Below are 15775 nucleotides of genomic sequence, written 5' to 3' on the forward strand. Positions count from 1 at the left end.
TATAAGCCAAAACGTGATATTAAAATGGTTCCCGAACGCGTGCCGTGCGCGCTGCATATTGCTTGCTCACCGCTCGGAGCCTAAACACAAGAAAATTAGAATCTCCCCCCTTCCCTCCCCCACACGAGTAGAGCACTAGCCCTCTAGCTAACACTCTTATATGCTAAATTCTATATCCCATCTATACATTTATCATTTTCCAAAAAAAATAATTAAAAATGTCATACATATGTGTTCTAAAATATTAAATAGATGTATAAATTAATTTCAAAAACGAGTTCACACTTCAGTCTCACTGGCCGTCATTTTCTTTTGACATTACTAAATTATATTTTCGTTGTTATCACCTTTTACAATTAACTGTTACATTATAACATTTCTGTTTACTTAGTTTCAATCAATATTTCCTAATTTTGTTTTAAAAACATCCAATAGATGGCACTACTTCACCATTACACCCTCAGTAGGATTTTCAGTTTTTATGTCGTTAAGGTTAGATTATATACTTAAGAAATCCTTTCCTTTAATAGTTTATGTGCCCAACATTTTATTCACAAATAATTTGTTCGCATTAAAAAATGTTATAACAATTGAATAACAGCAATTGTTTTGTTACACAGACACAAAGGACGACAGATATTTTTTATGCTTTCCAAAGGAAATTCGATTCGTTACGCGGAAAGTAAGCCCGTGCAATAATAGAAAATGTTTTTATTATTTTGATGGATAAAATTTTCCATTGCTTCGTAAATGACGTAATTTCATAAAAGATAAATTAAAATGATAATAAAATAAAGCAAATAAACCTTTTAAGAAATTATAATACAAGCCACCAAGTTGATTAATTTTACTTCAATTTGCAACATAAATTAAACTTTAAAAACATTGTGTACACATCGCCAAATGTTTTAATATATTTGAACCGAGGTGGATAATTACAGCGCAATGTTTTGTTTTGTGGTTCTGCAATTGAATTGTGGATGTCGCTGTAATGTTAATTACCAATTAACAAATAGAATCTTATTAAATTAAACAATTGCTAGCGTATCGGCTGATTTATAATAAAAATATTGTGATACAAGAGAATCCGTAGAGACATCTTTCGTTTAATAAAATGTTCTATAGAAAAGTTACACTTTTACTTCTTTTTGCCTTTTCTTTCGGCATCAGAAAAGGAAATAATTCTTTGACTTCTCTCGTGTTCAATAGCGCATACTTCTAGCAGCCTGTGTCATATAAAATATTTCAATTAAAATATTGAACTCATGTGTTTGAAGTTCTTCTTTATTTACTTTTAGTATTTACAGAAATTGGGTGCCATTAATGTTGGTAGCACAATTTTTAGGTTATTTAATTTTTTTTTAAGTAGGTATTGGTATTAACAATAAATAAACCGTATTTGACTTAATATAAATTTTCTTATCGTAATTATGTATTATGGAAAATTATAAATATTATATACGAAAGCTCTTTGGATTATTTTTCATTCGTTATAAAATGTAAAGAGGCAATTATAATATCAGAGGGAGCAACAAAGCCTCCCCCGCCCCGCAGCGCCCCCGCCCCGCAGCGCCCCGCAGCGCACAAGTACTATTCTTTTATAAAAATGTACTCGGGGTTTGTTTCGTTATTTCGGTCAATTGATTCTCAAAAGCACTTTCAATTATTACTGTATTTGTAATTTAAAAAGTATTATTTATCATTTTAATACTGCGCATAACAACAGTGCAGCCGAGGATTAGGTGAAAAGGTTGCTATGACAACGTGACGTCACCTGGACTACTTTGTAGGAACATTCTCAAATCTTATCTACAATTAGAGACGCTATCAACAAATTTAAAGTTATTATTAAAAGTGTAAATATTTGTTTTAATGTAGACATATTTAATTTTGTAATTTCCGAGTAAAAGGTTAGTAGGTTTTTAATATTACAATGTTAGACGAGACATTTTCAAACATAAACTAAGAGCCGCCATACACGGACTGGACAAAAGATATCAACAACAGTTTAAAATCATGGCGCTGAGATGCAGCTGGCGCGACGTAAACAATGTAGCCGGTACTGCGACCGCTCGCTTTCAGTAAAGATTACCTGAATCAGTCCGTGTATGGTTCTTCTAGCTAAAAGCAATTGCGACTTGCCCCCGCCTCGTGCGCGCCCGGATATTGCTGTGAAATGCATTTCCGGTCGCTGCCATCACCGCGCCGCCGCCTTTGTGAATATTACACGCATCTATTCTCTTTGTATTATTTTCAACCAGAGGAAATTATTTACTTGTATTTTTAACATTCATTTTGACCTTTTAAAATCCATTAAATTCTCGACTTTCGGACAATTAATTTCCATACATCCATTATCACCAACCCTCGAAGTTTTTATAAATCATCACGACGCGGTTATTTCGGCACATCGCTACCTCATGAAAATATTTATAAATTCTATTTGTAAATGTTAACCTTTTTAATTATAAGCAACAATTGATAGAAAACAACAACAGTTTTTCGACATCAATTGGTATTCAAGCGCACCGGCAGAGTGAGGCGGGGCGGGTGCAGTGGGGCGCGGGGCAGGCAGTCGCTGTCTGTTCCGCTCCACTGCGCCCACGCCGCGCCGCGCCCACACAATAACATTCAAAAGCTACCTTTGTGGCGAAGTTCTACGACTTTTTGCGTCTGAACTGATTTCTTTGAAGTCTGGGAAAACATTTATCATACAATTGTGGACTTAGCAACTATGGGTTTCTAAGTTAGCGCGACGTCTCATGTACCATTACTTATTTGCAAGATTTCAGGATTAAACTTAAATATTACTTGACTAAGTTATTAACAATATGGATGTGGATACTTGTCTGTGCAATAAATTTTCCACTCCAGAGAAACACATGAAAGAAAATTTGAAACGATCAAACAGTTTCGAAGTCGTAATAACTATTAACGAGTGCACCCCTCCCCTGACGCCCCACCCGGCACCCCGTGGCCCCGCCGGCGCCGTCGCGAGTTAATGTTCCCACACTTCCTTTGGATGCAAAAGTTGTCTTCACGCCATACTATAACCATATTTACCAGCGCTTTGTCTGACCAATTCTTGGCAAACGACACAATAACATGTTGTTCCGTTTAAAGTTTTGTATATAGTATTGTAGCAATTGCGACAGGAGCCGCCGAAGCAATGTTCCATTTATTTAACTATTTTTGTATAACATAATTCGTACTTGAACTCCGAAACTCCGTTGATGTATAGAAGTGACATGGAAGTAAACTCACATTCACAAGATGCATTTATTTGTATATGTGACATAAGAAGAATGAATAATTATTTAGGATTTACACCATATAAGGTATTTACTTTAAAAACATGTTTATCTGTTATTTACATAAAATTCCATCATGGACTAAAATGTATTTATCTCCAAACACATGCGAGTTAACTTCGTATATTATTTTAGTCTAAATATCTCAATATTTTCACGATTAAAATATTTCTCGGAAGTTTTGAAGTTCAGAGAAGTTTATCGCGTCGTGTCGGTGCTCGCTTGAGCCTCGCTCTTAAGCGCCGCAGACCGCGACACGCCTTTTCAATTAGGCGTTTAAATCTTTTATCGAAGCTCGAAAATTGAATCAATCAATATCACTTAATTCACTATAACTGCTATTTGCGAGAAACTGCTATAAACGATTAACTAACTTAGCAAGGAACTCACAAAGACATTGGTCTCAAGTTATGTTGTGTTTTGGAGCACATCAACATTCTCTGCGTGTAAAGTTAACGATGATCAGTTTGGCAACCGCAAGTTGTTTTTTATTTCAATTGCGGTGTCAGCTGCCGGCTGCTGGCTGCCGGCTGCCGGCTGTCTGCTGGCTCCGGTTCTGAATGTGAGTTAACTCTCTTATTTCCGTTGGCATTACTCATTGAATGCTTGCCAACGATACAACTTCGTACGACTCCTGCAGTAAAGTAAAACAAAATATATGCGCGATATACTAAACGAGGCCGGGAGTTCGCACAACGTTACGACGTCTATATGTAACAATTAATATCAGTAAATAATGTAATAACATTCCAAGTCGATGCTTGTGCTTACGTGCTCTTGTCATTCTAGTAAATCTTTAGTTAAGGTCGGTGTCCGCACGACCGATGCTGCCCTGCTGTATCTTGTAAACTTACAACACCATTAGCAGAAAATCAAGTCCATAATAAGAATAAGACGGCCGTAATATACTAGATAGATATTCATAAACATCTGCATGCATATACAATACCGTAGACTAAGACATATTTTTAGGGAATGTGATGAAATATAAATAAAACGTTTTTCTCAGTTTATAATTGCTCAAAATTCAAAGGTCGGTCCAAAGCAAACACCGCTGGGAGAGCATTTGAGCGCACACGAGCACGAGGTCCGCGTCTCATTGGGAAAGTTAATTCATTTGCCGTCCGATGAATAATGGATACGTAACATTAGCTCGAGCGGTCGCTTTCTAATTCCAAAGCTTTTGTTTTATTTTATGACTGGAATATATGTCGCTTAAATGAAATTGTGCGTTTTACGTCAGTTCGCTTGCGTCCATGGTGGTGCAGGGTCAATAACGAAAAAAAAAACTTGTTGAATTATTACATGAGCATATTATATATGAAATAATACGGAATATTTTGGTGTATCTAAACATAGTCAAAGAAAGAAACCTTTCTCAATTTTTCAGTAAAGCGCACACCGAGTACTGAAAGACATGAAACAATTTTGCTAAATTTTGATAGATTCTTGATTGTTAATGCTATATTTTTCTGACAAACAAGAAAACAAAATACGTGTTTTGAAATCCAAATGAGAATTGGACGTGTATCTAAAAATAAATAAAGAGTAGTTATTGTGCATTCGCAGTTGCCGCTCGCCGCCGACGTTGCTACCGAGAAATGCTGGCGTCTCCGCACCGCTAACGAAGCAGCCTAATCTTGTTAGTTCGCCCCTTCCCCGTACCGCATCGCATCATACCGTAACCAACATTTTAACTTTCTGTTTGATAGAATTCTGTGGTACTTACTATTTTATTTCAGTGGGTACTCAAATTAATAAATCTTATTTCCATCTATTTTACGTATTTGCATGCAATAAATCCGCTCTGCCAGGACACAACACGCTTCTTCAATTCAACATTTGAATATTTAAAACCTACCGGTCTGAGACAAGAATTGATAGCGAACCGTTTTGTGTGATTTAAAATTAATACATCCATTAGGGAATGTCCTTTTGGTAACCATTTATACATTTCTGTAAAAATATTTGCATCATTCCTTACCATCATTATTTATAATACAGGTAAAAATATTCTTGTTTTATAAATTTATAACCACAATCAACTTTTCACATACGTTAGTAGAAATGTTTCAGGAAACAAGTACGACGTGAAGTTAATTATATACAATTGTATATATTTTATGTACTGTATTTCATACAAGTAAAAAGGAGAAATGGTATAACAAAGTAAGATCGGTCAGAAGTTGATTTAATAAAACATTATTCATTAGAAAGTCAACAAAATGGATGCTCTCCATTAACAATTCGGCATTAATTTACTCTTTAATGGCTTTTTCCACGAGGATTAACCCTTGGCCATGCTTTTGTTTTAAACAAATTAGAATTTTAACGCAACTTTAAAAGGATATTGATGAAATGAGGAATTTTTAAATATCCTTATTCATTTAATTTTGACCGTTTATAAAACGAATCATAATTGTTTTTCGATAATTATTCGCTTTTAATTAAATATTAGCAAAATCATGTAAAACTCCTGTCGCAACTCAAAATTATCATGCACTATAAAAACAAAATTAAATATAATTTATTAAGTTAAGAATGTATTTCTAAATTTGTAATTAATCTTGTTTTTGCTTCAGCTGCAATTTATAACGAATTACGAGCAAATTGAATACGTGGAAATGAAACTCGTGTGCTCGTATAGCACGAGACGAACTTTTTCAACAAATGAACTTGATTGCGCAGAAGTTAATTTAATTTCTCTTCGTAGATTGTCAGAATAAAAAATATTTTTGTCATCTACTATTAAAAAGTTCAAATCTTTTTGTTCTTTTTGTTTTTCCACAATTTTGGAAGTGTACAAATGCTGTCGTAGTTCTTAACTATTCCGATAGATGGCGTTGTAACCAAAGTATCAAGCGTAGATTGAAAACTGCTTGCCGGAAGGATTTTATTCCTCTTCGCCTTTCCACACTCTTCTCGGATGTTGCAGGATGGCAACAGGCCTCGTAGGCAGGTAAAATTTCCTTTTTTCTGTGCGTCTTCTCTTCTATCCTATGTAGGTTTACGGCGCATCTACAAAATTGCTTAACTTCTAAATTTTAGTCCAAATGACTAAAATATATTAATAATATTCGTACACGGCAGTTTTTTCCACATTTACAGACAAGGATATGAATTTAAATGCAGTTTAAACATTCAGTACGTTAATGGCTCTTCCGACGGACATGACGCTTGTCTCGAGAGTCAAGTGCTCTGGAAAATGCGAAAGATGTCTGCAAAATTATGCTTAGTATTTTTTTAAGTACAAGATATAACATTAAAACGCATGTGTGTTTTAAATTCTAAATTATTCAATAGAAAACTAAAAAGTAATAAATGGAATCGATGTTCATAATTCATAAGCGACTCTTCGGTAAGGTTCGCAACAGACACAAAACATTTCTGAGTAACCGTCAATTGCTTGAAGTTTGAAATTTTAAAAAACCTTTTTTCCCCTTGCGCTTGGAACTAGACTGTATAATTCTCAATAGTTAAGGAGATGCGGATGAATTTTAATGGTGTTTAAGCATTCAGCACTAATGGCTCCTGCGGCCGCGGACACAGAGACACACAGACACACAGACAGACAGACAGACAGACAGGCGGCGCGGCGTGACGCCGACACAAATGTACTTTTCTTGAGATTTTAGAGTCCTGAGCGGAGCCTTTGCAAAAGTTTCTTACATTTTTGAAGCCACTTTTATATTCCTTAAAGTTCTTTATTCCTCTTTCATGCAAGAACATTTACATAGATACAACTTATTTAACCAAAATAGTATTTAATTTTGAAACTTTGAATTTATTTAATAAGCTATATCAGCGCACAGAGTATATATATTTTGGAACTGAATATGAAAATAATTACTGATACCGACGCTACATGTGCGTTGTGTTGTGTTGATTTGTGTTTGATACAGGCAAACAGCTAATGCCTTTATTAACATGAAATGATTCTACCAACCGCATCCCCTTCCCCCGCCGCCCGACCGCCCGCCCGCCTGCCCGCGGCCCGTGTACAGCACACCGCACCGGCTGCACAACACGGTGTGTAAACAAAGTCCCGCGGTGTGGGTCCACTAGTCAACTCAAATAACGATCTCACATAAGCCACGTGCAACACGCTGCATTTGGTATTCCCTTCTAAACATATCCGATTTACATAATACCTACAAGTTCGTGTTGCAGTCTGCAGTGTTTTGGAATGCATGATTAAGTAGTTAGTACCAGTAAAGGATTTCAAGTTAGATCGTCTTAAACTCGGTGTAAACATACTCTAAAAGCGAACTGTTTCTAGTTAAATATAAATTGATACAGAATATATCCTTTAATATTTCAACAAAATATAAACACGTAAAATATTTTACGTTGCGTGAAGCAAACATCAAAGTAAACCAGAAAGCTCGCCGTTAATTCGCACAAAGAACTTTTCCAATTTTCTTTCCCCTTCCGTTAGTGGTGATACTTGTCTAGATATATAGATAGTACCGTAAACGTCGAAATGTTTCCTTTAAGAAAAGTTCAGTTGAATTCCGAAACAAACCGATAATCAGCGCGGCCGGTGGCCCGTAAACTTGATTAAATACAAGACAACGCTTGAAGGCGGACGGATGCAGGGGAGAGTCTAGGAAATTGTTTAATTAATTCTTGTCGAACACATTAAATTTAATTATATGTTAGAGGCAATAGAGGTGTGGCCTAACCGCTGCGGCGATTTGTATTTGGAATGTCGAGAAATAGAATGTCAAGAGGTTCAAAACCAACCCATTCAACGTCGGAGATGTCAAGTAGACTTGTAAATCGTAATGTTTAGGGAGATAAGTTGCGTAATAATGTGCGCGCTGAGGGCGCAATAAATCGCGAAGGAATACATATTTATTTGTAAGCGGGCGGCGCTGCGGGCGCACGACAAGCGATGCTCCGACGAAAATACTCATAAATCTCGGCCGAATTTATTGCACGGCCAGCGCGGAATTTATGAAATCTTTGTCTCCTTTCCTAGAGCAGTTCTGCTACTTGTTACTACTATTACATTTTATTATTCTTAATATAATTCGTAATTATTTGGCAGTTCACGATTCTATTTGTGCCTGGCATAAAGTAGAATTGATCTGCGGGTCTATCACGAAGAATAACTAAATTTAATTGTGTTGGTAACGTCACCAACTAGGCCCTCAGATTCAGACCAGACCAGATCACCTTTTCAAAAAATAAGAGGAATTAAAAAAGTGTTTTGTGTTTGTAAAATTCATAGGGAAAAATAGGATTTTTTTTGTCGCGGCTGCGGTGTGCGCGGAGACCAGCTGCTGCAGACCTTTACCAAAAATACGCCCGACCGCAATACGTGAACGCTCGGAACTGTTCAACCTTACAATTTTACGAAAAATAGAAACAGTTTCTCGATTTACCGGAGTACATTTTATTTGGAAAAGATTTACTGTGTATTGAAGAAGTAATCTTTATAGATAGTTTTCTTTTCTCTGGGGAGTATGAAACCAACATCATGTATATTTTTGAAATGTTGTGATAATATAACAAATCATCTTGTATTATTGAAGTTAATGAAAAAAAAACGTTTCAAAACAATGAATAATTCGGAATGCCATCAAAAAGTAACTAATCGAAACCTTTTAACACAGAAAGTTACTTCATTGTATTGTAAAATTTTTGTTTTCTCCCCCGAGTCTAAAAGGGAAGCCATTGATGACGCGGCTGTTTCGGTGACATCGTTGCTGAACAAATTGAGGAACAAAATTTTCGTGTAATATTTTTGTACAAACTATATCATAGACAAATAGAGTTCCAAGAAATGTTCCGAGCAGTATCTGCCCTCGTCTATAGACAAAATGTGCAGGAAATCGATATGATTGTGAGAGCAAACTATTAATGAGCGTGACTAATGGACCGCAAAGTTAATTAAATCAGAGTCAGTGTCTGCGCGACTGCCTCCGGAAATTGCTTAATTAATTGAAGTTCCACTGCTCCGCGACTACGAGTACTCCACCGCTGATCACTCACCTCTCACCCGTTGCTCACCCATTGCTCAGGCTTACCGCGCCGAGTACTGACTGCTCAACTTATAATTAATCTGCTCTCATCTCAGTTCTGAACACGATATAGTACTACTTCATTATGATTACTGTTAATTAAAGTTAAGAAAGTGCTCGCGCTTCTAGGAATCTACATACACTTTATTTGTATTGTTTGGTTGTTTTACTTATATGATAAATGAGAATGTATGGATGGATGTTTATTGGAAGGTATCACCAGAACAGCTTAAATGATCTCGATGAAATGAACATACCCTGCAAGAACACGCAGGCTACTAATTAGGCTTTTTTTAATCCCGCGTGGAGTTGTGGGCTACAGCTAATTAAGACTACTATATGATAATAATTTAAACATAAAAATATGAATTTAAGTTAGTATTAATTAAAATAGACAACGACATCCCTTTTCAATCATAAGTTACTTACATTAGCAGCAATTGACACGGAAGACAGGAGTGAGGTGAGGAGGTGGGCAGAGAGTTCCGCATGCCCCCGAGCTGTCTTCATCGACAGGGCTTTGTTCTGACGCAGCGGAGCTGAGCGCTGCTTGTACATGCAATTACACCTACAATTCATACACACAGCTCGATACACGACATCAATATTGATTGTAAACTATCATGTGGGAGTCACAGCCGGAGAATACTTTTTCAAATAAAACATAGTCTTCTTTAACTCATATATTTCCTTTAGAATTGTAAACAACAACTTTTTCAAAAACACCGCTGTTACATTGTCATTTTCATTCCCCGAATGTCAGAAAAACATGGCCGTCATTCAGACGAGCAATTACAATACTTTTAATTTACGATAACGAAATACAGTCAGATAATTAACATGATAAGTTGTATACTTCTATTTTATATTTGAGAATCAAATATTTAAATAATCTTTTGGATCGTAATACAAATGATTAATGTTGTTATATTAAATAAACAAAAGTGTTATTGACTTATAGCATAGACTAAATAACGTTTTACGTTAAGGAATTACAGAATATATGAAATGGCTTACAGCTCGGCCTTCCTGCTAAAAGCGAGTCCCTTCGCTTGTAAACACTTGTTGAATATACATATAGAATACATCGTTCGATCACAATCGTTAACTGTTTTAACATCAACTTTAAAAAAAACTATTAGTTATTTTAATTAAACTAGACTAATAGGTTACCAATTAAATATGAAATTATAAATCGAACAGTAACTTTATAAATTTGAACATTGGCTTTGTACTAGGTCGACCTATATAAATAGGTTAGATCTTTATTTTCATTATTCATCTCCTTCCTCTTTACTATGATCATCTTGAACAATTCAATAAATCCGGTTATTTATGAATGTTGTGAACATCTAATTAAATCTGAATCTTAAAGCATTGCCTTAATCGTCTTCGACTTTTCATCGGATAACTGGACAGAGGTGATCCATTCTTGTTTCCCATCCTCGACAGCCAAGACATAAACACACGTAAGGAATTCAAGTTCAACTCTCTCAACTGGGTCGCGGCTAAATGCGACCTGGTCTCTGACACATTCGAACGAACGCCAGCTAATTCGCCCTTACACGCACCACCGTAGAATTATGCTCCGGCGGTCATTCAGTCAACATTTCCTTCCACGTTTGAGAAACAGGGCTCCACTGCCACGCAATGATTATTCTTTTATCCCTTTTTAAAAGATTACATTACTGATCTTCTAATAAAACCTAATATTTAATTAATCTTCCAAAGTATCCAGTGGTCAAGATATCCATCCAGTTCGCGCTGGTTTATAGGTTTAAAAAAAAAAACTCTGATACAGCCTCGGTTCCATGGTAACCAGAATGAACTTCGCTTGCACTCCTAGTCAAGAAAATAAACAGCGTAGCGGAAAAAAAAACGACAATTCCTCCGCCACTAAATCGCTCCAGAACCTTACCAACCACTGCAACTCCTCAGTTACATCCATAGAAGCGATAACGAAACATCCACACCAAATCTTGGCTTCGAACAGTATTCCATCAATAGTCTGCTGAAAACGACGTTCGACGACACGCTCACCAACACGAACAGGATTCGATCGTATTTAAACTGATCAATGAACGCAGTTCCATAGCACGACTCTTCAGTTATTGATACCTGGCAAAACTAGAGACCAGATCCAGACAAGTGAAAACCTTGATGGCCGAAAACCGGTACAATTGGTCTTCAATTCGGAGGAGAGTACAGCGCACTATCCTGGTCCTGCAATCCATAGCGCGGCGGTCCACACATATCCGTTCATTGACCGTTTTTTTCTTGATCCAAGATGGCAAGCATATTTTTCAGCAAAGAACGAACCGGAACCTGGATAACCACCTCCACTAAACTTGTGAAACCTGGGAATGCAGCTCAGAAGCAACTCTTCTTTTCAACTCTCTTGTTCTTCAGTTCTTAAATTATTCTACAGTTTAAAATTGTGATTCAGGCATACAATAAAGGGTGACGATTTCCATATAAGTCAGAACCAAAAGAAGATAAGTGACTGCAGAGCACCGGAGTTTCTAGGGGAAAGTCAACTTTCTGGTTCCTCTGGACGTAGATCATGCAAAAGACGCAATTGGGAAGGTTATAGGTTGAGATCTCAAAAATATCGGCACTGACTTTAAGTAATTTTCTGGATCAGGCCCAAGCCTAACCGAGTCTGTAGTGCATCTGGTGATGACGGACTAATTAAATTATTAATTTAGAAACAAAAAGAAATGTTAACCACATTCAACATCAAAACTTTAGCTAGCGTCGTGAAATATTGTATTTCTTATCACGCTCCTCAAGGTTTGGCAATAAATATCTGTATTGATACATACATAAATAAAATATATTATATATTTTAATGATAAACATCAAACCGCAGTATTGACTGGGCAAGACAAGGGTCTTTGAATGTTGAAGAGATGGAAGATTTTTTTAGTCTTCGTCTACCTTTGTAGCCATCCACATTCAATCTCATTACTTCTTTTTTTTTGCTTATATCGTCATCATGCCTCCGCATAACATGCCCAAACCATAGTAGAGTGAATAGGCACTTACTTAGCTAGCGCGTACCATCTTTCGACCAAATCTCCACTTCACCAGGTGGGATCGTGGTCAAGCGTTGGCTTACAAAACGTAAAAAAAACGCGCTAATCTTTTACTCCTCAATTTCTCGATCACTGGCGCTGCTCGAACACAAAAAAAACTTTTTTTGTTTATTATGAACATATCTTTAATCAGTTCAATACATCGCGCGTCGCATCACTGGCAGTCTTGGCTTGTATACCATACTTTTTGACATTTTAACTCCTTTCATTTGAAATGATATATATTTTAAGATAAAAACATGCTTTAATTAACTTTTTTTTTAGTTTACATATATTTCCGATAATAAACTTTGTAGTTAATTATAATGACTAAAATATGTTGATTATTATGTGTATTTCACGTTTTGTTAGGTTTTTGGTCTTGTCTAGAAGACCGTGGCTCACATAGCTTTCTTTGCTTGTCTTGTATACAAAATTTTTCTGTCAAAACTCAACACCAGCAAGTCTGATATCGTTTGTATACCTTTCATGCACCATCCATCAATACTCATGACAGAGAAATCCAAATTGCCACGTCATTGAAAACTAGTTGTAGCAAATGGATCACTATACAGCATCCAATCCAGCTTTTGGGAATCTTTTTTTTGTGTAAGCTTCAAACATTTCCAAAGGTGGTACGGAAAGCGTCTAACACCTAAGAATTAGTTTAAAAATGTAAAATGGCTCTTATGAGCTATCATAACTTAAGATTTACAAAATGCAGCACTGAATCAATTTACACTTTTATTTTGTTTAAATTTTCAAATTGTACTCGCACGAAAAACGTATCCTCTCCAAGATTAATTCAACCATCCGATAGGTTATCGATAATGGGCCAAGACCACTCCTCGCTTCGTATTCTTCTCGGAATATACGACATTTATTTCCGGCTGTACTCCATATAACTCCATGTCTCCAGCAGTTCTATACACCTTGAACCCTGACCGAGACTCGCGTTACAATTTAAACTTCGCCCTCCGACGCAACCTGGCCATAATCCATGCTACTAAGACCAGGCTCGCTTTCAGATGTCATCATCTCTGTTTCCGATACATATGGAACTTTTTATACTTCTTTTTACTTTTAATTTTTATATCTATAATGTTATGTTATGAATGAGTTGTAAACAAATCTTCATACAGGTGTGCAAATACCTGTCTTTTCCTCCGTTTTATAGTATTTTCATTTTCGTTAATTATTATTAACTTTATTATTTTATTTTCCAAATTATATCTAAATCCTACCGCTCGCGTAACTTCATGACACTATCTTCGACACTCTTAAATCCTCCATCCGATTAACAATAATGCTCCGAAGATATTGCGAAAGTATTCCAGTATTTAAGTTCAGCATATTCCCTAGGAATTAAATCCAAATCAAAATAAGACATTCGACAAAAGTTGCTTTCTCTAAAGTTTATCATGTGCCAATCTCTAGTCTAGTAAAGGCTCCGGCGTCGACTTCCCATATGGACGAAGCGTCTCTACCCAACTCACTCCAATAATCAGCATCCAGACGATACTACCGTGAAAATCTCGACTGCTACCGGGGTTATTTTTTTTTAATTCCTGCTGCTGTTTTATGCAGCACCCTTGGTGTCTCTTAATTCCAGCTTATACAAAAATTTGCAGTTATACATTATTGTAATAATTATTAACTCTAACACACGGTTCGCCTTTGTGTCAAAGGTCCAGTACCAAATAATATGATTCTTTAAATATAATTTCAATAAATCAATAGTTTGAATATCTTTATAAAATCGATATTCAGTTATTTTATTACACATTTACATATTTTGAGAATTTGGGTTGTCCCGCCACACTGCACTCTTGCATCGGGGTAAGCTTTGGTTTTTGTCGTAGCTCCCTATCCTAAGCATTCGCGAATTTGGACCAATGCCCTCGCACCTGAACGGATTTTAATCTATGCCGTCGCTCTCACACCTGAGTTGACACCGGACGCGACTGTCGCTCTCTATCCTGAGAGGTCGCAAACATTAGTCATCGCTCACACACCTGAGCGGACGTCGGACGCAACTGTCGCTCTTAAACCTGAGCGGTCGCAAACATTAGTCATCGCTCTCATACCTGAGCGGACGCAAGACGCGACTGTCGCTCTTAAACCTGAGCGGTCGCCGGTCACGATGATGGTCTTCATGTTTACCATGGCCCTCGCTCCTGGGCATACCTGGCTCTCCGTAATTATTTTCCTCAAGTTCCATCGAGGCATCTGGAACTGACAATTACCAGCCGAGTAACCAATAATACTAGTCTTCCATCATTATCTATCTATTTCGCAACAAAGAACAATACAGAAATAGCATGATAAAATAAGAATGTGACAGTATACGTGAACATGAACATCAATGGTCCCCACATACAAGCTACACGTTAGGGCATAGGAGTTTCAACTCGCCTTAACATCACAGTTACATACAGGTAAAACCAGGAAATAATACAAAATAAGTAATGCCTAAAGCGTGAGATTAGAAGAAGGAAGCCCTGTTATTTCCATTCTTTTCGGGCAATTTTATTCAGCGATGATATCTTGTTACTAAAGTTAACTTTCATTTAAAGTTTTGTCAATTTTTTTTTAAGGAATTCAAGTATAACACCATTTATATTAGTTATACATGAATAAAGAAGATTCAAACCTTGAATTAATTGCCTTATACTTTGGCCAATTGTAATGTATAATATTACCTAGAATTTAATTTAACTATAATAACCCTTTTGTAAACACAGAATTTATTTAAATCTGAAAATATATCCAACTACAAAAAAAATATTAATCAAACAATGAAAACATAACATTTTATATATAATATTATACATGTATCATTGTAATATAGTCAATACAATCACCTTTATTTATGTAGTTCCAGTAACTGGAAGATTGCTTTACTTTGCAACATGCACCAACAATCTCTTGTATATTATTGTGAAGAAAAACCGACACCGTGTCGGTGCATCGGCACAACACTAGCTTTACCAAAATATCGGCGCTTACGTCACCTCACTAATCAATCTGACATTTGACTTGGTAAGAAAAGCGCGCCACTCGCGCCAAAGGATTCCAACTAACAATGTCTGAAAATATTAATTTAATTATGTATTTATTTACACAAAATTATATAAATAAATAAAAACACATATCATAGCAATTTTATTATTATGCTATAATAAAAGCATATACAACTGTCATAAGAATCCATTATGAGAATAAATTAATTTTTTTTCATTTTTATTGATTAATTAGCAAACAAATTTGAGTGCTAGCGATATTCTGATAAGACAAAAAAAACAACCATTTAATGTGAAATACCGACTGTGAACCTCACTTTACTTTGACTATTTAC

The 15775-nt window shown here is 36.1% G+C and overlaps 1 protein-coding gene across 1 annotated transcript in view; it reads right to left on the minus strand.

Moving 5' to 3' along the window:
• Nucleotides 1-9770: 9770 nt before the first annotated feature.
• The window catches only part of LOC106126505 (uncharacterized), a 13099-nt gene continuing 7094 nt past the window's right edge, over nt 9771-15775 (minus strand). Inside the window, exon 8 of the mRNA XM_013324215.1 lies at nt 9771-9889. Within this exon, the coding sequence (XP_013179669.1) occupies nt 9771-9889 (119 nt within the window). The remainder of the gene's footprint in view (nt 9890-15775) is intronic.

This window comes from Papilio xuthus, unplaced genomic scaffold (assembly GCF_000836235.2).
Source record: "Papilio xuthus unplaced genomic scaffold, Pxut_1.1 DF824992.1, whole genome shotgun sequence".
In the NCBI taxonomy this organism is placed as follows: domain Eukaryota; kingdom Metazoa; phylum Arthropoda; class Insecta; order Lepidoptera; family Papilionidae; genus Papilio; species Papilio xuthus.